General features: G+C 42.2%; 1 protein-coding gene across 9 annotated transcripts in view; it reads left to right on the top strand.

The window, feature by feature from the left end:
* The window catches only part of AGAP1 (ArfGAP with GTPase domain, ankyrin repeat and PH domain 1), a 382,678-nt gene that overhangs the window by 150,444 nt on the left and 210,413 nt on the right, over positions 1-21,821 (top strand). For all 9 annotated transcript variants that reach the window (XM_037397858.1, XM_037397852.1, XM_037397857.1 and 6 more), the window contains 2 exons: positions 2,750-2,891; positions 7,122-7,256. In XM_037397858.1, coding sequence (XP_037253755.1) covers positions 2,750-2,891; positions 7,122-7,256 — 277 coding nt within the window. The remainder of the gene's footprint in view (positions 1-2,749; positions 2,892-7,121; positions 7,257-21,821) is intronic.

Here is a 21,821-nt window from a genome sequence, read left to right as displayed (position 1 = left end):
GTTCTTCAGTAAATCACAAGGAGAGAAAAATTTAAGGTGTTAATGCTATTTCACCTTTCAGAAGATGAGTTTCACATGTAAATTCTCCTTGTATTTTTGGGGGTATAATGTCAAGTCATATGTCTATGAAAGATTTTAATCTGTATTAATTCCTGGATTAAAAAGTTTACTTCTGTGTTCGTGAATATTTATAACTGTATGATGAAGATGGAATACTATGGGAATAAAAATGTTTACCTCCCGCTATTTGCTTATAATACAGAAAGAATTGGTTATTTTAGCCTTAAGGTTCTGCTTTTTGCAACAGTGTAGCATGTTTTTGTGGCTAATTGGGATAGAATTACAACTTCATTAAGTAGCAAGCTGAGCTGGGATCTTCCTGGCAGGTGGTGCACTGGGTCAGGGAGAGTCCCCCAGGTGATGGGCGCTTCTGTGTGGAAGCTGCAGCTCAGCCTTCAGGTTACTGTCACCTCTGTTTTGGTAGGAAGGGAGGGGAAAAAAAGCTAACCTGAAAACTCTGGATTTATCTCTTTATTTTGTCTAACGTAAGATTGTTCATAGTTGAAAAAAATTAAGAAAGAAAAAAAAAAAGCTCATTTCCTAGACTGAGCAGGAGGTGAGGTGCACTAGCTGACGCTGCCTCCATTTGTGAATACTGCCCATTTCTCTTGCTCAGCAGGTTTGATTTTACTCTGGCCGTGATCTGTTGCAAATGTAGTGGCCTCCTATTGCAAAAGCCGATTAACATAGCAATGGAGCTGCAACGAGCTGTCACATGCTAATTTTTTTAATTTAGAACGTTTTATGTAATTTGTTTTTGTTTGGGCTTATATGTAAGTAACAGATCCGCTCAATCGCAGCAGTAAGTCTGAAGATGGCTTTGTGTATCAGCAGCTGACCTATCCTCCTTATTTGAAGCCATTCCCTGCCCAGTGATGTGGATGAGACATCCTGGGTTTCCAGACCTTGTCTGCATTGTCCAAAATTCCTATGGTTTTTTTTTTAATGTCACAGGGCTGATATCCACAAAGTGTAAACTGATTTGTTAATTGTTTTCATTAGAAGGCTGCTGCTACACACCGATGAAACATTTAAGAAAATATAGAGATACTGTTAGATTCCAAACTGATGCTTGAAGGATGTCGTAGCTGTAAGGAAGAGTTTTTGGCATGATGCTGCTGAGTCTAGTCAGTGAGAACCATTTTATAGTAAGACCCAAACCCAGGTCCATGGTAATGATTCTGTCTCCAGTTTCTTTGGTTAGATCTTCTGGTTTGAATAGTTTAAACTTAGTAGTGTGGTAATTGACCTTATTCTGGCAGTAACTATGCTATGTGTAAACAGTCCTGTTGTTGCCACCTAGAAGATTGTCCTCCTGACTGTCCTGAAAACCTCAAATATTTTTGGCTATTTTTACAGTGTAACCAGAAGAGATGAGGTACTGTTTAGTTTCAAGTACCATACAGTCATGAATATGCACATTAACTTTAATTATCAGCTGATTTTCTGTATGAAAAATAGGCAAGAAGTACTACTAGCTCCTGATTCTGAAAAAGGAGAATTTAATGAGCTTAGCAACTTGACTTTCTAAAGAGCTTTCCAGATCTACACTGTTGACTCCCCCCCCCCCCCCCGGCATTTACCAGCTTGGTATGCCTTGCTAAAAAGCTGAGATTGTGTGAATCTACAGACTAGTGAGTGAAGCTGTTTAAGTACTCGAGAGCAGAAACAAAACTGTAGGGCTGGATTAAGTGCTCACAAAGCTAGGCTGGTGGCATAAAAAAGGTTTCCCAAATGAACCTCCTTCCAGCTCTCTGCGTGTTCAGTGTCCCCAATCTACCTGGCATATTGTAGTAGTATGTGATGAAAAGCATGAATTACCCATGGCTGAAGCTTGTTTTCATTGGTCTAAATTTGGGTAGGAATGGAGTCACTTAGGGAAAAATAAAGGCAGTGAGGTAAGCTTAACTCAGTCTTTTTTCGATGTCCTGTATATGTTTGTTAAATGTGTTTAAACACTCTTATTTCACTTGTGAGCTAAAATTTTTTCACTTGCATGGTCACTTAAGGAGCACCTTGCCTTGGCCTGTGTATATGCCTCTTGTTTAGCAGATTACTGATGGCAAGAGAGAGTAGTTTGCTTTCACACGGAATGCTGAACGAGACATTTGGTACTGTTTGCTCAATTAAGAGTGTCCGTATACTGAAGGACTGGAAATCTGAAATTAATGGTGTTGGACGTTGATCAAAATGTGAGAATTACTAGCAGTGCTTGTAAAACCACAACCATAATACTTGTCCTGGCATTAACAAACACATCAGTGTGCATGTAAATCACAGGGTGGGGAAACAGCAACACTAAATGGGGCACTCAGTCAAGTGCCTAGAAATAAGTGTTACTCACTTAAAATTCACAAATTCCAAAATCCGAGGCTGCGATGTTTTCTTCTTCTGTGAATCAAAACCATTGTGCACTGATAGTAGCCGGGCTTGTAATATATACCAGTGAAGAAGAGATGCAGTTGTGAGTGTGGGGAAAAACCTTTGTGTATCCCAGATCCCCATCCCTTGCAGAGTGATGAGATTCATCATGTTAGAAACATACACCACTTTTAAGCCTTCGTTATTGTCACTGAGTTTCTCTGATGTGTGTTTCCTCCAGGTAAGGTAAGAATGTTTCTCTTTTTCTTTTTTTCCCCCCCTCTTTGCTGCTTTTCTCATAGTCGGCCTTTTCCTTTTTGTTCTGCAGTTTGCCATGTGGGTGGATGCCGTTATATTTGTCTTCAGCTTGGAAGATGAAATTAGCTTCCAGACTGTTTACCACTACTACAGCCGTATGGCTAACTATCGTAACACTAGTGAAATTCCAATGGTACTAGTGGGAACCCAGGGTAAGTGCAGTCTTGATTTACGAGTGCGTTTTCTTACGACCATGTAGACTGTTTCAAGGTGGAAAAGCCACCTCCTGTCCTTTTCTCTCTCTTGCATCAGCACTGCCGCTCACCTGATGAAAAGAGCTTGTGGATAAACTGGCAGGTGGTCAGCGGGGTGGTGTTGGGCTATTTGCGCTTCCTTGGCTGGCTTGCTACAACGCCCTGGTGATGCAAGGACTGGTTTGAGCTGGGAGACAAATGTCCTTGCGGCACTCTTGGGAGAGGGAGTGTAGGACTTGAGAAATTATGACTTAGAAGAATATTTTCAGAAATATTTTCAGTGCTTGCTAGTCACACTGGTTTTCTTGATCAGCAGGGAATTGCCAGTGTTGAATTTGGGCATGTGAATGAGTTGTGTCATGAAGTTCTGAAGTCAAATTGGTTTCCGTTAGCTTGACGGTCTAGAAGTGATCAATACCCTGGCATTCCTAAGAGACAGACAGATCAGATACCTCCAACAGTGTGTTAAGCAGCAGAACTGAACCGTGCCCCTGTGCAGTGTCTCAGTGAGACCATTCTTTAAATCAAATAGAAATGCAGCTTTTTGCCACCTGAAACAACCTTCCCCAATTCTGTTTTTCCAAAACCCCTTCTGAAGCAGCAGCCAGCTGTTGCTGTCCTATGGGGCAATGTGGCAAGGGAAAGGCACTGGTAACATTTCAGTCTCCTCTGCATCCGAGTTGTCTTTTGGATATTCCCTGCCTTGTTTGGCCAGTGCATCACAGTAACGTTTCACCAGTTTCCCATGTTGTGGTTGGTTTGCTGCACGGAGTAGACACGCAAGAGCTGCGGCTGCTCTGCACCTAACCATGTAGATATTCCTCCTGTGAAAATTCTGACCAAAAATGAGGAGTTCTTGCATAGGGGATGAACATCAGATTTATCATTTCATAGAGCTGCTGTTTGAGAAGCATAGTACAGACATTTTTGTGAGTTCTTTCTGCTGAAACATTTCTTTCTGTGTATATCGCCAGGTTACTGTGCTGTGTTAGAGGAAGAACACACAGATACCCTAAGATGTTCTTACAGGTTCAATTTTGGGCAGCTTCTTAGTGCATGCCACTGGTTTTACTGGTGATAAAGCTTTTCGCTTCATTCTCAGCTTATTCTTTTGTCAGTCTTATGGTCAGAGAGCAGTTTGCTATCTCCTGCCTGCAGAGCTGTGGCACCAGCGCTGCCACGTGAAAGCAGGGGAAGCGTGGGCAGCGTGAAAGGAGGAATTGCAACTGGGCCGTAGGGTGGAAACGGATGATAAAAAATAAAAAGGGAAGTAGGTACACAAAAAGTCCTAGGATAGCAGAAAGCTACAGCCAAAAAGCAGAAATGAACTGCTTTCAAGGGCTGTTCTGTCAGCTTAAAACTGGTGTTGAGAAATCAGAGGGGAAACTTTTCCCTGAGGTGTCTTTCTTTCTGCACTTGGGATGCTTTGGGGTATGGTTTTCCATCTCATTCCTGTTAGTACCAGAAAGGAATTTGTTTTTTCAAAGTCAGTTTTCAGTTGCAGCACTGATGCAAAGAGGATATTTTGAACATGTGGCTAAAGATGGAAATACTGCTAGTTCTGGGAGTAAGCATCAGAAGAAAAATACAGCTTTTTGGCTACATTGACTATGTATGCAGTGATACCAAACACATATATATATATATATTTGAAGATATGTGTATATATATATATATCATGGCTGGCAGGTGGAGGGAGGGGATTCTGCCCCTCTGCTCTGCTCTGGTGAGACCCCCTCAGCAGCGCTGCGTTCAGCCCTGGGGCCCCCAGCATAAGAAGGTCCATGGACCTGTTGGAGCGGGTCCAGAGGAGGCCACGACGACCATCAGAGGGCTGGAGCCGCTCTCCTGTGAGGGCAGGCTGGGAGCTGGGGTTGTTCAGCCTGGGGATGAGACGGCTCCGGGGAGACCTTACGGCAGCCTGCCAGGGCCTGAAGGGGCGGCGAGGAAGCTGGAGGGGGCTTTTTACAAGGACGTGTGGGGATAGGGCAAGGGGCAATGGCTTTAAACTGACGGAGGGTAGATTTAGATACAGATATTAGGAAGGAATTCTTTGCTGTGAGGGTCTGGCCCAGGCTGCCCAGAGCAGCTGTGGCTGCCCCATCCCTGGCAGTGTTCAAGGCCAGGCTGGATGGGGCTTGGAGCAACCTGGGCTGGTGGGGGGTGGCCCTGCCCATGGCCAGGGAATTTTGAGGTGAAACTAGGTGATCTTTAAGGTCCCTTCTAACCCAAATGGTTCTGCGATATGAAATACAGTAATTCACCTTTTAAAAATATATTTGAAGTATGCTACTTTGATATCCAGCTTGTGGGTTTTGGCTGGTATTCTTGATGTGAGCTGTGAAATTAAATCTCACCCAAAATATTGGCGCTTGTGTGATGCTTCCAGACCTTCTGCAGTGCAGAATTTGCTTCAGTTGTCAAACTCTCTGAAGCCGTGGTGATGCTCGGCAATTCCTCTCCGGTTAAATGTTTTCAGCGCCCTCTGCTGATTAACAAAGAATTGCCGTTAACTGCTTTGGGTTTATTAATTAGGTATCATGAAGGTAGTGATAACATCAATTGAGATATGATCATGTCACACCCAGAACCGAGCCTCAGACACAGCACTGCAATACTCACTGATTTCATGCTCAGGTTAAAGTGACGCTTTTCTCTCCCCCCCCCCCGCCCCCTCAAAGAACAGATGTAGTTTTGCTGCGGTGGAAAGTAGTAGATTTTTAGGAAAACTTTCAGAGCAGCTCTAAATGCTGAAATTGGTGCCTGTCACGGTGGTAAGGTGGTAGCTGCAGAGTTCATGGAATAGGTTGTACTGCTCTCTCGCTTTATGGCTTACTTTGCCAGAGTTAAGAATTACCATAATACTCGGGGTGGGGGTGGTGGGGGAAGTTGTTTTTTAAGATTTGTTCACAGTATTATCACTTTACAAGTAGTCTAGCAGTATAACCTTTGTAGAGTGCTTTGCTGTGATGGAGTAGAAATTAAGAAACTTCTTCATCTGTTAGCAGGGTTGTTTTGAGGTTGTTTTTTCTGCTGTAAGGTTTTTTTCTAGCTCTATGGATAAGCTCCAGCAGTTGGAGTTAAAAAGTATGCATGAAAAGTAACGCTTGCAGAGAGGTATGCTGTAGTGTTATTTTTTTAGAGAAATACTACTTTCATTGGCTTTGCAGTGTGTTCACTCAATGTCTCACGGGTGCCTTTACATGAAGGTTTGAGACTCGGTCGTTTACGGTAAGTTTCCTGGATCCGGCCTTGGCTGTGGCTCCGCAGCCAGGTCAGCAACGCGGCCTATAACCGTGTGAAAAACCTCAGAGTCTTGTTAAACCGGCGAGGGCCTGCCTTGGCCCAGGCCCAGCGTGTGCTGCGGGGTCGGGGCTGGCATTCAGCAGGGTGCTGGTGCCTCCAGCCCGACCTTGCTAGCACGCTGTCTGCTCGCTGTGAGCAGAACACCGAGAGCGCTAGCCTCGGGAACGGCAAGGGCCAGAAGTAAGCACCCAGGGCAGACTTACACGAGGAGCGGTGGGGAGAACTGGGTTCTAGATTTTTAGCGACGTGATAATGGCAGCCCTGAATAATAGCTTTATCATTTCTTATCTGCCGTTGTGTTTTTTTTCCCTAGTTTGTCTTAGTGTCGGCTAGGTTTCTTCAAAGAAAAGCATCGCGTACGTGCAAACCTAACGCTTTCCCTGAGTGTTGCAGTAATACCTGCTACCATCCCCCCCATTGCTTCTCTACTGAAAATGTCCTTACAAACATGTTGTATTTTATGCTTCACACTCTACAGGTGAAGGTTACTTCTAAGCCAGTGCTGATATTTATAGGAGGTCTAAAAATCATGTGATGTGTTTATAATAATCAGTCACCCACTTGTTTCTTTAAGTATGTTTTACATCAGAGCTCATGTTCTTTCATGTGATTGTGTATTTTTTTGCAACTAGCGACCTAAATACATATGTAAGGTAATCAGAAAGCATTTTACTTTTTTCCTCGTTTTTAGAATCAAACACTGTGTCGATGTTTTCATAACAAAGTAGAAAATTGGTAATGTGCACCCCTGTTGGTTCCTAAAAATTTTAAGAGTCTCATGGTTTGTATTTAAATTCACTGCTTGGGTATTGGTAATCATAAGACTGCGTTTTCAGGTTTTATTTACATATGTGGGTGTGTTTTTTCTTTTTGTGGTTGTAGATGCTATAAGTTCCAGTAATCCACGTGTCATAGATGATGCCAGAGCAAGGAAGTTATCGAATGATCTTAAGAGATGCACTTACTACGAAACCTGTGCTACTTACGGGCTCAATGTGGAGAGAGTCTTCCAAGACGGTAAAGATTAATTTTTTCATCCAGCATATCACACAACTCTAGTAGTTTTTTAAATAGCCGTTGATGTCTGATAGCTCAGATAGTTGCCTGGTTTGCAAGTATTCATTAGTGTTTAGTTAATGAAAATGCTTTTGTTTTTAGGAATTGGTTTTGTTACTTTAAGTGAAGTAGAGGTCTCCTTGTGCTGAACACAGAATGCACACTGTTATATTCTCTTTAATCTTACAAATGTTAAACTATTTTTAGTCTTTATTTTCCAGTTTTCTTTGGTACTTTCTTTATTTTAGCAAGGTTTTCTTTGTTCTGGTTTAGTGCTCATGGAGACGTTGAGAAGCTGTTTGTGCAAAGTAATTGAAAATTGTCTTGCACACTTGAGAAAGTGACAATAAATTGAGAAAATTTATAGGAATAAGGGTAATCTTGAGAAGTAACACAGGGCATTCATTGAGTGTTAGAAGTGGATAGTCTTGGGTAGGGGGTTAGAAAGTAGTTGGCTGCTTAATGGTGATCTAAAATAACAGCAATGTTCTAGTTTGCCTTGTAGGAAGTTCTTGGGTTAACTGTGTACCATTTTAAAAAAAACCAAACCAACAACAAAAAAAAACCCAAAAAAGCAAAAAAAAAACCCCAAACCCGAAATAAAACAGTTCTTTGTGATCATCCGTTACTGGTTTGGATCAGTTTCCCCTTGGAAGAACTTCTGTTGCTGGAGAAGGGATGCTGAACTTGGGCTTTGCTGTATGAGGTGGGCTTTGTGCACCCTCTAGTGGAAATTCAGCCGGGTGTCTCGGGACTCCGCTGTCTTCTCTTTTAACCCTGGGTGTCTACTGACCCTTCATCACCGCAGTTCTGCATGTAAAAACCTTCTTAATTATGTTAAGATGCTTCTCAGAGCTACTTAGTTCTGCAGGGTTTTCTGCTGCCAGCTTTTCATTGCAAAGCCCTGTGCCATCTGTGGTTATGTGAGATAGTGTCACACCAGTACCTATCGGAGATGTCTTCAAAGGCAGCTGAAAGTAAAAAAAGAAAGCAAAACCTTCCAGTTTTTACATGAGGGGAAGAAAAAAAACACTATTCAAATTTCTAAATGGAGGATTCTGCCGTGCACTGCACTGTTCTGCCATTCTGTTGGCAGGATTTCAGAGAAAAGCAGTTGAAGTTGTATCTTTGTGCTTTGCTCGCTCTTTTCTCTTGAACTAGTTGCAGAAATTGCTGTTTTCACTGCCTAGATTTTTTTATATTGAATATGAGTTTCAAAGAACCATTAGAGTTTTGTTGTTAGTACATTTGAGTGCTAGCTATAGTTAGATTTTTAATTACATATTCCAAGTAATGTTGTTTATGGATCTTTGTGCAGTCTACATTATTTTTTTTCCTGGAGACCTTTTGAGAGAGAAGCCTCTTAGCGCAAAGCTAGTGTGATAAATCTGTAAGCTTCCAGGAAGCTTATTTGTGTGTCTGCTAAATTTAAGTAGGAAGCAGGAAGAATGGAGAAAGATTATGTATTTAGGAAATATCAAGGTTTTGTTTTACCTACATGGCAGTCAACCAACTGTTTAATATTTGCTAACTAATAGGATTAGGAATGCTTCTGTATAAATGTGCTAGAGTTGCCAGACATGTCTGGGACCAAATCCAATTCCTGATAATTTTTGCTGTTTATTTCAGCAGGAAACAAAGCAACTTCTTAACCCTATTAAATGAGGGGGTGTGAGTGAACAGGGCAAGTTGTTAATAGGGAGCACGAGATTAAATGGCACTTCGTTTCTGCAACTCTGGTGTTTGGGTTCAATGTAGGTTTAAAGTCACTTTTTTAGTGGCTTCATATAGTCTATATGTAGAACTTTGAAAGGCAAAGGGTAGAAATGCAAAATTGTAGAATCACAGAATGGTTTGGGTTGGAAGAGACCTTGAAGACCATCCAGTCCCACCCCACCGCCACGGGCAGGAGCACCTTCCACCAGCCCAGGTTGCTCCAAGCCCCATCCAGCCTGGCCTTGAACACTGCCAGGGATGGGGCAGCCACAGCTTCCCTGGGCAACCAATGTTGGAAGAAAGTTTGGAGAAAACTTCTGAATTATTTTTCCTTTAGAAAAAGGACGTGGTACATCAGTGGAGCAGGTACTAGTGGGCTGGTTTACTGGGAGATAAGTGGTATGTTGGGGAAGGCTGTCGCTTGGCACCAGCCAGTGCTGTATCACCGTTGCTTTCATGGCCATTAATGCTGTGAAAGCCTTTGACTAATGACAGTAACTTTACTTTTTTACTTTTGTGGCAAAGAACAGGTTAGGTCTTCTGTGAAATTGTATTCAATAGGAAATAAAAGCTAGTATCAAGAAATGCACACTGGTTTTACACACCACACCCCCCCCCCCCCCACACACACCAGTTTTGTTTCAACTTCTTTGTATGTTGGTAGGCATGAAATGTGGAAAGTGAACAATCGCACCTGATGTAGGTGAGTGAAATTCCCTGTGGTGGCTTGTGACTTGGCTGGCACGTCAGCTGTGGAACATTTCAGTGCTTTGTGAGGCTGACCGTGCAGCCAGTGTGTTACCTTGCCGGCTTCTGCTTAGATCACATCTTCTCTGAAGCTGGTATTAAACTGGAGTGGTTCTTCCTCATCTTATCCTAAAGGAGTCAGGCCCCCTCTTCATCAAGGGAGCCAAATGTCTGCCTGGCTGTGTGATTTGGACCCCACACCCATGGTTTAATTTTTTTTTGTTGTTTTGTTTTAAAATGCTAGTGAATTCTGCTGTACAATTTTTGAGGGACCTTTTTAGCAAGCAACACACAGCATTGGTTCATAACTTCCCTTTGTGTTCAGATCCTTTCCAGAATAAATGAAGCCCATAACCCAACATCAGAAAGCCTAGTTGGACTTGAAAAAAACCCCCACATTTCTTAGGGTAAATGTTGCTAATGAAGAAGGCAAAGAAGGGTTGACTGGAGGAGGGACAGGCAAAGTAAAGGTCTTCACATAGGACACTCTTAAGCATTTCTTACTATTTTGAGGAAACCCTGAGTCAGTGCCAGCAGCCTTCATAAGTTAACTGCATTTCTCAGCAAACCTGAAAGGGGTACAGTCCAATTATTGTGTTTCATCAATAGATAAATGGGTAAGACAAGTTGTTTTTTATTGTGTGTAGCTGAGAAAAAACAGTTGTTGCCAAGTTAGTAGCTGTACGCAAGACACGGAGTTGTTATACCTATTAAGACTGCTTTCTGGGTTTTGAAGTGGTTCTTAGCTCCCATCTGGATGGGTATCCATTTTTGAGGTTTAGGTATAGGATTTAACCACTTATTTATTACATTCCAGGGTAGGTAGCAATTGGTGTTTACGTGCTTCAAGTGTTTGGTTTGGTAGGTCTGTTTGGGGTGTTTCAGTATGTTGACCGAGGTCCCACAGCTTCTGCTGGCATGTAATTTTGATGAACGCTTCACTTCTGCATTTTTTTAAATTATTTTTTAGAATAACGTTGATAGATGTGGGTGGGTTTTGTCGGTTTTGTTTGTTTTTAAACGCAGACATTGCAGCAGATGCAATAGGCAAATAGGTTTGGGTTCAGTCACATTAGCTTTAGTGCTGTCATTTTGCATGCGACGACTCCTATTTGATACTATTTAATCAGGCCAAACACCATGCAGTGGTTCGCATCAGCTGTGATTTACGTACGTAAGCTATGGTGCAAATGCACCCTCTTGTTCAGCTCCCCCTTCTGTTCCTCAGGAACTTTGAGATTGCCACTGCGTTGGTAAATCTGAAAACTGTCCTGTAAACCTCTATTTGTTGTTTCCTGGTACCCTGAAAACTGGTCCAAACCTCTGTTACCAGTCCAAGTTACAGCTGACTTTTAACCTACCGGTTAGAGGTTTTGTTACAAAAGGTACTCTGTACAAGGTTTTTCTAAAATCTAGTCTTTTGTTTCTGTTTTCTGCCTTGATGTGATGTAGACCTACCTTTCGGAGGAAGAAACTGGAAATAGCACTGAAGGAAGTTTTTTTTATTCCGACATTGCACACAGGTTTAGAAATCAAATTTCTATTTTTTTTCCCTGCAAGCATCCACTGAATTCTTGTTAGTGGTCATATATTATCATTTTTGTCTATTATAATTAATTTCCTATTTTCTCCACAGTTGATTTATATTTAAGTTGATTATTCTTACTGAAATTCTACTTTATTCCTTAGCTAAATACATTGTTTACTGTGCTCCACTACAGTTGATAAGCTCACTATTGATTGTAACAGAGTATATCATCACTTAGGTTGAAAAGGACCCCTAAGATCATTGAGTCCATGGGTTTATATTTGTTACTGCAAACAGTGCTTTACAAAAATGCTTCGTTTTTGCCTGCAGAAAGTTTTTATCAAGGCTGATGTGTAGTTAATATACATCTGCGTATTTTTAGATAATTTTTTTTAATGCTTTCAGAAGCTGAGAACGATAATTTGTAAACAGTAGTTGTCAGGGAGGTTATTCTTAGTCCTTTGGAATGTGCGTATGATGAATCACTCATTTTCTGATACCCTAATAATAATTTACAAATTAAACTGTTAGTAATTTACATTTAAATTAAACTGTTAATAATTTGCAAATTAAACTGATAGTGTGATAGAGCTTGTAATTTCCTAAGTGCAATAAGTATTCAGGTGTCCTGTGATACAGCCATCAGCTGTTTTATATAAAAGTTTGTGTGCTAAAGCAAAGAAGGATTTTGAACATTTCAGAGTGCTGTTTTTAACCTTCAGTATTGTCCCACTTGAGCCTAATGGCTGATGCTCTTTGAAGTTGGAGCTGACCCTGAATTTCAGTCTGAAATAAAAAAGAAAAATTCCAGGTTCCGGGGGATTAACTTAACATTGCCCAGTGATGGAGGGTAATGTATTCTTTTTTAGGTTTTGATATTTGGAGTTGAGAATTGTCAGGCAGGGAAATGATGTTTTAAAAATAAGATCAGATGCTAGTAAAGATCTATTTTACTTCAGATTTACCGATTCATAATGTGGGGGAGGCTGTCCTTATCAGGCTTATCAGAATGGATTTTATCAATGACGTAGGAAATGATTATATTAATATTTTTTGTCAGCCCAATATTGTAATGACTCTGTACTGCCCCAGGATGCCTTTTTAATGATTTTAGCCTTCTTGAATTAGCTTGATGTACCATTAATGCATAAGAATTGCTTTTATTTTTGTTCATGATGTATTCATAATTGCGTGTCTTCCCCTGCTTTATGAATGCATTTTCTTTGACCCATTTAACTGCGTGCTATGCAATTCTCTGACGTCGCAGAGGAGCAAAGCAAACGCTCAAATATTTAAGAGGATAAAATTTTACCATTGACGTGGCTTGCGGTGCTGGCTGTGAAACAGAAGGGTTTGAATCTAATGTCGGTGTGGGGTTGAGTCCGCAGCAGGTTAAACACGTATGGCCGTGGTGCCGTAGGTCGTCAGGCAGAGGTTTGGGAGGCTTTGCCTGCTGCGGGTGGCGGGTTTTGAAATAAAAATGCCCCCAAACTAGCAGCAAACCTCTGAATATTGAGGCAGAAGTGACAGGTCTCTGATGGTGGAGGCCCTCGCTGCCTTGTGGTTTGGACCTTTAGTGCCGGTGCTGGTTTTTGGGGTGCTTTATTTGCAAATTAATCTTTTATTGTGGAGCGCGTGTCTGTTGTGTGTAAACATTCACCAGAAATACTTTATTTCCAAATGATAACTCTGATGTTGGGGTGCACGTCCGTGTCCCACGGGGTACCTCGGTGTGGGAGCTGGGCCATCAGGGGACAGAGGATGGCAGGGCAGGGCTGTGGGTGTGACCAAGCCAGCTTTCACTGCTGCGTTTTCACTGGGAAGCGTTAATTAGTCTAATGGGGAAAGCAGGGGAAGCCTCAGCCCTGTCCTGCGGGCACCCACCTCAGGCGGAGGTGCTGTGCCCTGGGGCAGCGGCCTGGGGGCGGCTTCGCCCCCCTGGCTCCGCGGGGCCGGGGTGAGACATTTATTTTGTATTTAAGGAGGAGTGAAGGGGGTGCCGCTTCTGTCCGCAGCACCGCGGGACAGCCCCTGCGCCCCGCTCGTCGCAACGACGCGCTGCCGTGCCCCCAGCGACAGCCCTGCGGCGGCGGGGCGGCGCCTTCCGCTGCGGCCGCCAGGGGGCGCCGGATCCGCGGGAGCGCCCGGCTGGGAAGGAACAGCGCCCACCCGCGGCCCCCTGCCCCGACCCCCGCCGCTGCACAGCGCCCAGCGCCCCCAGCCCCCTGCCCCGACCCCCACCCGCTGCACAGCGCCCACCCAGCAGTTCGCGTTCTGCAGTTACAGGTTTGGGATGTTCTTCGTTCCGTCGGAGAGCAATACATTTGTTTTACGTGGCTCGTGCATCCCGGTTGTCAAAACAAGTAACAAACCCCCTGAAGAGAACCACCCGTGCCCTCTGAGAGGCTGGAGCAGCCCTTGCCAAGCCCGTCGCTCCCACTTTCCCAGAAAGCGCCCTAGCCGAGCACAGAAGCTGTAATTCTCCACTGGGATAAATCCTTTACTTGAATGCCACCATGTGCTATGTTCTGCCTTTTCCTATTTTGGGTCGCTTGGGGAGGACCCAGCAAAATTTTGTTTTGGTAGGCGTTAATGGATCTTACAGACAGCATTTAGAGAGTTTTCTTTGGAGCTTGGTATAAACGAATCGGAAAACTCAGAGTTTGGTAATAAAAGTCAGTACGAGAAAAAGTACAAATACACAGGTTGCTACAGCGCCTTGCAAAGTCTGTTTCTGTTCTGTTCTGGACTTGATGTTATTTCAGTATGAAACTGTGCCCTTGCTCCTGCCTGCCCTTAAATCTTACGTGCCATTAACAAATGAGAAGATTTAGTTTGTGCATTCTGGAAACAAGAATTTCACTCCATTGGTGGTTTTATAGGGGCTGCTTTTGTTTACACAGACCGATTTCCATTTAACCCTTCAGAGCCACCCTCTTTAGATGGCATGTTCTCCGCCTGTCCTGGGACCATTAATCAGACTACATTGTTACGGGAGGGTCCCGCCTTAGTTGGTAGGACGGAGTTATCCGATATCCAAAATCAGTATCTGAAATCAATATCCTATAGAAAGGCTTCACATAAGCTCTGCAAATTGCGTACTCCCTGGAGTCACAGCAGGCGTGTGAACGATGCTACTTCATCCTGGGTAGCAGCTTAGCATCAGCAGGACTGGACCTGGAATTGGCAGGTACTTGTGCCAGCCACGTAACAAACTATACCGGAACCCTTTTTTCCTTGGATTTATATTGTATGATTGATTAATTGAAAGTCACACTTTATATGTGACAGTCCAAAGGTTTTTTCTGTTGTCCTTGGGGATGTATAATGTCTTTTTTGTATGACATTTCCCTCGTGCTTGGCAGTTGATTGATGCTACAGCCCTGCTGTTTGTTGGGACTCAGGCATGTCCCAGGACTTTGCCTGGTAGCCACTTTTAATGAAGATAGCAGGGACTTTGCAAGCTTTGGGGATTTTGAGACTTGTACTGCTCCCTCAGAGTTCAGTTCTGTGCCCAGATTCAAAAGTGAGCGGAGGAAAGAAGAGAAAGATCTTCCGATAACGTGTTTGCATCCATCTTTCTCATTCTGGAATCAAGTGCTGGGATGAGGAGGTATAGTCTAGGGTATGGCATTTAAGAAGTGCTGTAATTTGTATGGAGGAGTGAAATGATGTAGTGGTGATAAAAGATCCAGGGAGGCAGAGTTTTTAGCGATGGTGTGTTATTCACTAGGTTACATGTAGAAAACAGCCTGCAGAACTCTCACAACTTTTAGTTTTATAGGGTTAGTGTTATTGACACTTTTAAGTCTTAATTTGAAGTGGATATAGTAAGGCACTTTACTTGAAACCTAGGAAAAGATGGTGATGCAGAGCTACTGATACTGTGGAGTAGGTGATGGCTCTTGTATTATCTGGAGAGTATGATAAATCGAAGACCTAGTTCATAGTGTGTGAATTCCTCGCTAAATGGAAACGAGAATGTTGCTACATTTTGTCAAAACTGGAAAGACTTTGAAGATTCAGAATTGGTCCAGCAGGTTTATATCGTTTCATGCAAATTCGAAGAGAAATCCTGGGGCAGGAAGCATGGTAGTTGTGTGGTGGGCAATTGCTTTTTATTGGCGATAGACCCGAGGGTGAGAGGCAGAAGCAGTCTGGTTTATGGGATCATGTAAGTTGTGTTTGAGAGATAAAATGTTATAAGCACATTTGCGGAGTGTCTTGCAAACAACCAGGAATTGTTTTCCATCAACAGCAAAAACTGAAGTGAAAACAAATTCCGGAAGAGGGAGAAAGTGTGAAAAGTCTTTATTTTTAAAAAACCTCTGCTTTTTCTACAGCGGGAATTGATAACTTGAAGATTTTGTTCCTGGATGTGTTCTGCCTCATCTGCTTATGCATTCAGTATCATGAATAAAATGGGGGTGGTGGGGTGGTGGTGGGTTTGTTATTGTCCCACTGTATTAATTTGTCCTCCATCAAATGTTAAAAATTAGTGTTGAACGTGCATGTGTCAGTAACGTCTGACTGCACCCATAAATTAAAATTTGGTGCTGTGTGTTGGTGTGGACATAGGCACTATTCTGAAGGACTGTGATTGTTCTTTATCCAGAGAGGGAGGTTGTGTTCAATTTTGTAAGCTCATCTGAAAAAATGGAATTATCTGGTCTAATTTTTTTTTTAAGCATCTAGTATAATTTCTAATCTGTAACAGTTAACTACCACTTTTTTAAAATGTAGGACATTGTAGATATAAGCCTCTTGGAATACCTGGTGTGTTTTAATACCATGCAGAAACAGGCTTTTAGTTTTTTGTGCTTATATTTTTATTTCTAACCTTTTCCTGCTTTGCTGTTTTACTGTTTGTGTTGCTATTGTGTTTAATACCTTGGGAGAATATCGCTGCTGCTAAATTGTCTTGCATCTTGCAGAGCCTTATTCTCAATAGAGGAGAGGAGGAAAACAAGAACAGAAATAAGTCAGATGTCCTGTCAGCTTGTCAGAGCTTGAATTATGGAAAAAGATGCTTCTGCTAGGTTTTGTCATGCTGTGGTTCCTGGTGGAGTGGGTGACAGAAGCTGAAAAGAGCAGTGACAATTTCAGCGATTTTTTTCAAGCCAAGTGACCTGAACAGCAAACTGATTGCGTAGCGAGTTAGGTGGTAACAGCGTGGCCATTAACAGGGCTCAATTGCGGGGGATGTATCCAAATGCAAGGGTTTTTTAAAAGGAAAAAAAAAAAAAATAGTGCTTGGTAATATCTGTTAGCTAGATGACTGTTCAGCCCTGCTTTTGCAGTTGCTAATGATGCTGTAATGGAGGGTGCCAGAGCTGACCACAAGGTTAGATAAGGGCCAAAAAGAGCATGAGCTCCTTAAAGTGCCAGTTTACATTTTCTTTATTATAGTGACAACCTTTTTCTTACTTGTATCTGTCTTGTTTCTAAGAGGCCTGTCTGAACTGTGGCTCACTTGCTGTGTTTTGGGGGATAGTCTGCCTTGCTAGATCTTTGTTGCTCTTCCTACTGCTGTGCTCTTTATTATGGTGTGATCACTTAATCTGATTTTTTCCCCCCCTTAAATTTTTATTAACAAATCTTAAAACATGTTAACACCTCATCTGCTGCCTTACAGCCTGTGTTCTGTACGACTTGGCCAACAAGTTTTCAAATGGAGGGCGATGTGAAGTGTCTAAAGCTTGATTTCTTTAATTACCCTCAAGACGTTGTTCCTTGGTCATTGGTTTTTTAACTGCCCTTTGTGGGTTTAACTTTAAATTTTTTAGCACAAAACAGCTTTGCTGGGTGGATGAAAGAATAAGAACTGACATGCAAGGTGTCTTGTCTCAAGATAGACGCGAGGGAAAATGCCCCTTGCTATAAACCTGACACTGAGAATACTGCCAGCCTGCTCAGAGCATCCCCAGAGTGTTTTGGAACCCCTGGACACAAACCCAGTGCTCGGGGTGGAAAGCAGAGGCTGTCAGAACAGAGGCAGGAGGCAACACCAGCCCTGGGGAGTCTTGTAGGAACCTGACTTCACCTTGAGAAGCAGCCCTGGCGTGTGCTGTTCTGTTGGTGCATCGTGCTGTGGTATTTCTAGCCAGCCCTTGAGGTTCCAGAGGGTTATTGCTGCTCTTATGTATTTGTTATTTCTGGCATACGGCATACTGAAGCTCTTTCAACCGAGCTGTCAAATAAAAAACTGTCAAAATGCTGATACTACATTTGTATCTCAGTTTCTATAACTTTTGTCTGTTCCTGGGTGTGTTTGCAGTGTATCTGGTAACATTTATTAAACAGAATAGCTGGCTTTCCCCTCTTATAATAAAAGGGATGCTTTTGTCTGAGCTATCAAACGTTTAAAACGGGTGTAATAAACATAATCCTTTTGTAATGTTCTCTGTTGTGTAACAAACATTTTGAACATCAAAGTTTATTGTTAGCATAGATTATTCTTCAAAAGCGATTTCTGAAATGCATTGCAAATCGTTCCCTTTCAACTAATCTGTATGTATATGCAAATCCTATTGAAACTGTTTGCTTCTCTGGGATTAGCACTTGTGTATTCAGAGTTTAAAAGCCTGCATGAATGTATGGGGGTGGTGTCTGTAGTAAGCCAGAAGAAGTGTTGGCATTAGTCTTCTGAATTCCTGCTCCAGAAAACATCCAGCACTGCTACTGAGTTTAAAATACATCTTTTTTTTTTTTTTTCCCCCCTCATTCTCTGTAGAGAATCCTTAAACTAACTGCGTATAACTTAAGTTTGAAATTGAAGTTTGATCTGATGAGGCTGTTCGCAATGGTAGGTCCTTGGTGTTGCAGAAGGAGACTTACGCCCGTTAAAAGGCTGAACTTTTGCTTCTTCCCACTTAAGGAAAAAGCATTTGCACCAATGTTGTATCGTGACTTTCATCAACCCTACGTGCGCAGCTCCTTTTATTTCAGGTTTCAGAGAAGATTGACCAGTCTTAAACAGTGAGTTGCATAACAGGCAACTTTCTTTACTGCCAGTCATGAAGGCTGCCGGCAGATGGTCAGGCCCACCAGTTCAGGTATTGTGGGATGCTTGTTAATGGATATAAACCTTAGCTGGATGCAATATTGGGCTAGGATAGCTGTTGGCATCTGGTCCTCCCAGATCCTTTGGTAAGGGTGAAAATATCCCTTGAACATGGGGAAGCTTGTGGTCCCCTTCATGTGGTTACTTTAATGATGCCTAGATTCTTAGGGTAGTGCAATCTTTTACCTGTATCTTGTGAAACAGTGTTGTTCACTTGTATCAAGCTCTTTTTGTTTGTTTTCCCTAGTTACTTGAGTTGTATACGTGGGTGTGCTTAAAGCAGTGTGGCCAGACTCTCTCTGTTGTAGGATCTAGTTAGTATTTTGTGGAGAACAGAGAATACAGCAAACTATTGTTTTCTACAGCTTGGAGATAAGTCTGTAGAATAGAGAACTGCTTTTTGAATAGCATCTCTTAAAATATTTTGGTAATTCGTCAATTTTGTCTTTCCAGAGGTAACAGTCTTCCTGTGATCCACGTAGACTTATTTTAGTAATACATGCTCCATTTTGTTTTAAGTAGTAAGCTGGAAAGTTAGTTAGCAGATGGGTGGACCATGTGGGCTGTGTTATGAAAATTATCCCGACTATTAAGTGTGAGTATTGGGCACAGCGGCTCGATTAGTTTTATTAAGGGATTACAGAAATTGGGGTCTTGGCAAGCTTGTTTGGTGTCAGCTAGTTGTTCCCTGTGCACAGCCCCATTTAGTAAAAGATTTTTCAGAGTTTTTGGGGTAAAGTACCTGTGCTGTGTTTTCTTGGCTGTTATTGCCTGCCTTAGTGCTGACAATTGATTCCTGTAGTGTGCCTGCCCTTTTCTTGCCAACGCCTGTGCTTGTAGTACTGCAAATGTCACGTCAATAAGCTAGCTTCCACCAGTATTAGATTTAAACATGTGGAGGATATGTAGGGAAGTGATGACTAAAATTTGAAGCGTACTATAAAAATTTTGCCATGAAGAGCTTTTTCTTGCTCATTTGAACTGCCTAGCGTCTGAGGCTTGGGGTGGGGCGAGAAGTGGCTTCCTGATGGGTACCCTGACAGACAGCCCATCTGGCTTCCCTTTGTTATCTGCTGATAATTGGTGACTAATGTGATGTAGCCAAGCTGTGTGCTTTGGCCCTCAGTTTGCTGTTGCTCGGTATTCTTTGATTTTTCTCTCTTTTCTCCCTTTTCTTTTGGCAGCTGATTTATAGCCCTTGAATGAAAGTTTCCTGGAACTTGCAAAACTTCCAATTAACTTTTTGAGGTACCTTACACAGATGGAAACAGAAGGCAGGTTTCTTAGCACGTTTCAGTCATCTGTGTCAAGTGCTCTGTTTTGCTTGGTCAGAAACACCGCATTCCCTCAGGACCCTCTGTGGAGGAATGGAAGATCTTCACCATCCATTCAGGGCCAGTACACGTTTTGCAGTTGTTACTTAGGTGGCAGCACTGCTTAACCAAAAGTTCTTGGATTTTCCGAATTACTTAAAATCTTCTCACTGGGATTAATTTCTTTTGTGCCTTACATGTACGTGCGCAATTGAAACCTTATTTTCCAGTAGAGCTTCTTCTGAGGAAGACTGCCATCTCTGTCCTTGCAGTGTTGGGGTGAGATCCAGCAATGCAGAGGTTGCCCCATTTTCTGGGGAAACCAGCGTGGTCCCTTTGCCAGTGGATTTCAAATGAGCAATTAATGTAACTAAGCATGAAGCAGATGCGGTAGGAAAATGGAAATCTGTTTTCCTGTGGTGGTGAAACATTTACGATCTGTGTGTGAATTATTTGTGCTTTGTGAAACAAACATCATTTATCTTGCATTTTAAAAGTAGTATCTAGGGCTTGTTGTCGGTCAAGGGATCCTCTGCTTTACATGGAAGAAAGTGAAGCAGTGCGCTGCTGTCAGCCAGGCTTTGCGGGGTTGGTGTCAAGCGCAGAGAAAGCAGTGCTTCACTCGGAGCGTGAGTGCTGGTCCCTGAGGACCCTGAATTCGGAAGAATTATTTTTACAGAGCTGGTATAAGACTAAAAAGCTAATAGTTTTGGTAATAAATGTGGGAATGCATGTTCTTTTTGGTTTGAGTATAATAAACCCCAAGGTTTTGAAGCACGTAAGATACTGCTGTCAGGTACCTTCTGGAGTGTCTCGCCACATGCATGCCCTTTGAAAAGGCTGAAGATGATATTCAGGGTCACAAAAACAATTTTAAATTTAGAGCTTGAAGAAAAAGCCCATGCCTATCTGCACTTAATGAAGGAACATTATTCACAGATCCTGAAGAAATATTTTTTCCATAGAAAATTGGATTTTGTGCATAAAACTTGTTAATGTTAATAAAGACAGGTCATTTGCTGGTTTCAAGTCATATATGCAAACTCCAAGAGATGTAGTGTGCTAGTGGCACTTCCGTTGGTGAGACTTTTGTGTAAAAAAAATCGTGAGGAGTAAATCAACTTCAGTTTAGCAGATATACAATTGACTTGCTGTCATCATTTATGCCTCTTCTGATGGCTGATACAGTTGCTTGTGTCTTAGGCGTCATAATTTACAGTCTTGTGGAAAGGTATGTTTAGATTTAAGCTGTGCAATAGTGTAACTAATGAGAAATATAGGAAATTTATAGCACTTGATGATTGATTGGATAAGTACCTAGACATTAATTGAAATCTGAGGACTCCCAGCTGTCTTTCAGTTTTTAAAAAAAAAAAAAAAAAAAGGTCTTTTTGGCCAAGGAAAACTATTGCTTTGTAGTATTTTGGAAGTACCTTTCATGTTGGCAGTGGAAAACATGGTTGGAATGAAAAAGTGGGAAGCTGGTAGAGTTTGTTAGGTGGTTTTTTTTATTTATTTGTCAGTGTTTGGGTATCTAGTGTGTATCCCCTAATCAGCTGCATGAACTAATTAATTTGTACCTATAGCAGCACCACTTAGCTCCTTATTTTACAGTCTCAGTGTGACTTCAGTCACCTTTCCCTGAATTGTGCATTTTGGCCCCAATTCGGCGCAGCAGCTTGGCTGTAGTCAGCAGTTTCTGCTTATCTTCCCTGTCGCTGTTTAGCAGAGAGGGACTCAGGCCTAACTGTTGTGTGACAAATTAGCTGGATAAATACTTTACGTTAATCTCTCCATTAATAACGCCATTCAACCGGTCATCTCTAAAGAGATCGCACAGCTTTCTTCTGTGCTGTCATTCTGTAAATGTACCGTTCTTGCTGAAGCTTAGTCTTGTGAAAATGTCTAAATTTTCCCATTAAGTGCTTAAAAAGTAATAAAACTAAAGCCATTAGCCTTCACTCGTCAGATCTGTATCAAGAGAAATATTCTTCAGCGCAATAAATCTGATCAAGTGTTCGACATTTATATCATTCGAATTCATTCTCTGGAAATGGACCTTTGAAGGTAAATTGCATTAAGTAGGGCAGTTTAAATTTTTAATACAATCTTATTGTAACTGTTAGCAAATGATTAAAGTGCAAAGGGGGGGCTTATAT

The sequence above is a fragment of the Falco rusticolus genome, chromosome 8 (assembly GCF_015220075.1).
Source record: "Falco rusticolus isolate bFalRus1 chromosome 8, bFalRus1.pri, whole genome shotgun sequence".
Lineage (NCBI taxonomy): Eukaryota > Metazoa > Chordata > Aves > Falconiformes > Falconidae > Falco > Falco rusticolus.
Note: the sequence above shows the minus strand (reverse complement) of the source record. Positions and strands in the feature narration are given on the sequence as shown.